Here is a 2,952-nt window from a genome sequence, read left to right on the forward strand (position 1 = left end):
TCTTTCAAATAATTCGAGGTCCTATAAAATCCCTTACGTTTTTTGAAATTCCTTTAAATTGGAAATTATACCATATTCTTTGAAAAACCTTCAAAAATGTTGAATCCCTTAAAACTATTTGCAATCTTTTAAAATAACTTGAAATAAAACTTAAGTTATTTCATGAAGTTCTATAAAAATCATGAAAATCAATTGAAATAACTAGAAATCTTTGAAATTCCTTGAAATATTTCGAAATTCCCTGAAATCCGTGAAAATACTTTAAAATTCGTTGAAATACATTGAACAATTTGTAAAATATTTAAAAATTCCGTAATTCGTTTTTGGTTTCTCCATGCATTGCATCAATTCTTTCCATATTTTAACACTATTTTATTTTAATAATTTTCTATCAGGGGCTTTTTTAGAGTCTTAAACCAGATTGCAGGAGTAATTTGCCCCTCGGATTGGAGTTTTCTCTTTTTTTTAAAGAACAGCTCTGTTATGAATTAAAAATCATCTAAAGATTTTAATTGCTTTAAAATGTTTTAAATTTGGAATTTGAGGATCTTCAAATTTCAAAATATTGTAATTCAAAAGTATTACAATTCAAGTAACTTAACTTTGAAATATTTAAAAAATTTTAATAAAACTGGACATTTAAAAGTATTATTTGGAAGAGCCTTAAATTTTGTTAACTAAATTTTATACAGCCTTTATAAAAAAAACTTTGCATTCGAAAAGATTTTTTTTTAATTTCTTACATATCTAACAATTTTAGAAATAGTAAATTTCGACAAAATTTTTAGATAACTCGTCATACAGAGAATATTAATTATTTACACATTTCCGACAAAGATTAGGCCTTTTTTTATTGAACAAAACTCATTCTAATCAAAAGAGTACTATAAAAATTGTATAGTAGTTGCAGAAACTAGCACTTTCTATATACTTAAGGGTTGCAATTTTAAGAAATTCAAATTTAGTTAGACTGAAAATGTATCGGTTTAAAGTAAATGTAATCAGTGGCGTTAATTTATGCTATAATCTGATCTCGCTATTTTGTAGTATGCGAACGATTTAATCGAACTGTACGGTCGTTAATGAAGTTCTTAAAAACAGCAATACTGTGCGGATTCTGTGAGCTAAACTAATCCCATCTAGAACTTACTTGAATTTAACGATCGTCTCGCACACAGTCAGTCATTGTCCATGATCGCGACGTCTTTGTCTTTTAAGTCGGACTCATCAACGTAGATATTTTTCAGATTCTTCTCTTCTGCAGATTTTACACACTGAAAACAAAAATGTTGCAGATTTATTCTGAATATAATTACAGAGCCGCAAGGCCGTCCATAAACTACTTTGTCCATTTTTAGCTATTTTTGACGCGCCCCACGCCAACTATAACTTTGTCGACCGCCCCCCCCCCCTCCCCCGAAAATTAAAATAGACAAACATTCTTTTAAAACAGGGGTAATAGGCTGATTTTCAACAAAACAGTTGAATTTTCAACCAAAACGGGTTTTCTACCAAGAGAAAAATACTTGAACTTTCAAGCTAAAGAGACGCATTTTTAACAAAAAAGTTCAACTTTTATTGAATTTATAACTCACAAAAATGAATTTCCAACCAAATGTTGGAAATTTGAACAAGAAAGATTAAAACTCAACCAAAGGCATTTGAATTTTTAAGCCAAAATGACCAACTTTTGAAGAAAGTTGAATTTTCAACACAAAATTTACTTTTCAACCAAGAATGATGACTTTTCTACCATAAAGGATTATTTTTCTACCAATAGACGAACTGTCAACTAGTTGAATTGAACAAAACAAAACAAAAACAAGTTTTTAACAAAATAGTTGAATCCTCAACCAAACAGACAAATTTTCGATTAAGAAAGGCGAGTTTTAAACCAAATAGTTTAATTTTTAACTAAAAAAACAAACATTTTTTTGAATCTAAAATAGAATCATCAAATTTTCAGTTCGAGAAATTAGTGTTCATACAACGACAAAAACTTTTAAACAATTGAATTCAAACAAAAAAGACGAATATTTAACCAAATAGTTGAATATTTAACCAAAAAAGAATTTTCAATAAATAAGATTAATTTTCTAACCATAATGACGGATTTTCAACAAAATACATGATTTTTCTACCAAATGTTTGAATTTTTAACTTATACCTGATAAATTGCTAACCAAAAATGGAATAAATAAATTTGAAGGTAAGAATATTAATTTTTAACAACAAAAAAATATTTGCAACAAAAAAGTTACATTTGCTACCGAAGATGTGACATGTATCAAAATGAGTTTTTAACAAATTAGTTCAACTTTCAAACAAGTAGTTAAATTTTCGACTAAAAAAGATTAATTTTTTAACAAAATTTTTTAATTTCTAACCATGATTAATCTTCTACCAAAAAAAAGACGAATTTTCAACAAAATTGTTGAATTTTAAAGCCAAAAAGATAAATCATCTTCAAAACAGTTAAACCTTCAACCCGAAATTATGATTTTTAAACCAAAATTGTATTTCTTATGGAACAGTTTACTATTTATTCAAATAGTTGAATTCAAACAAAAAAATACGAATTTTCAATAAAATAGTTTAATCTTCAAACAAAAGAGATTATTTTTCAACCGAACAATTGAATTTTTAAGAAAGAAGATTAATTTTCTACTAAAAAATACGAATTTTGAACAAAATATTATATGATTTTTCAACAAAGTAGTGGAATGTTCTACTTGAAAAGATCAATAGTCAATTAAAAATATAAATTGTTAACCAAAAATGGAATAGTTAAACTTTTAGTTAAATTTAAATTGACATTTTTTCACACTTTTTTAATAATGCATCTATTCTATCACTACGAGGGTAGTTCAATAAGTCCTTAGAATGACCAACAGATGGCGCGCGAATCGCTCCAAATCATCTGTTTTCAGTCAGCACCACTCCCGACTAGAT

At 27.1% G+C, this 2,952-nt stretch overlaps 1 protein-coding gene across 2 annotated transcripts in view; it reads right to left on the bottom strand.

Annotated features, from left to right (window-relative positions):
* Window positions 1–744: 744 nt before the first annotated feature.
* LOC117178277 (START domain-containing protein 10-like) overlaps window positions 745–2,952 on the bottom strand; it is a 9,958-nt gene continuing 7,750 nt past the window's right edge. For both annotated transcript variants that reach the window (XM_033369635.1, XM_033369634.1), the window contains exon 7: window positions 745–1,274. In XM_033369635.1, coding sequence (XP_033225526.1) covers window positions 1,179–1,274 — 96 coding nt within the window. In that variant the 3' untranslated portion in view covers window positions 745–1,178. The remainder of the gene's footprint in view (window positions 1,275–2,952) is intronic.

Source organism: Belonocnema kinseyi, chromosome 8 (genome assembly GCF_010883055.1).
Source record: "Belonocnema kinseyi isolate 2016_QV_RU_SX_M_011 chromosome 8, B_treatae_v1, whole genome shotgun sequence".
NCBI classification, from domain to species: domain Eukaryota; kingdom Metazoa; phylum Arthropoda; class Insecta; order Hymenoptera; family Cynipidae; genus Belonocnema; species Belonocnema kinseyi.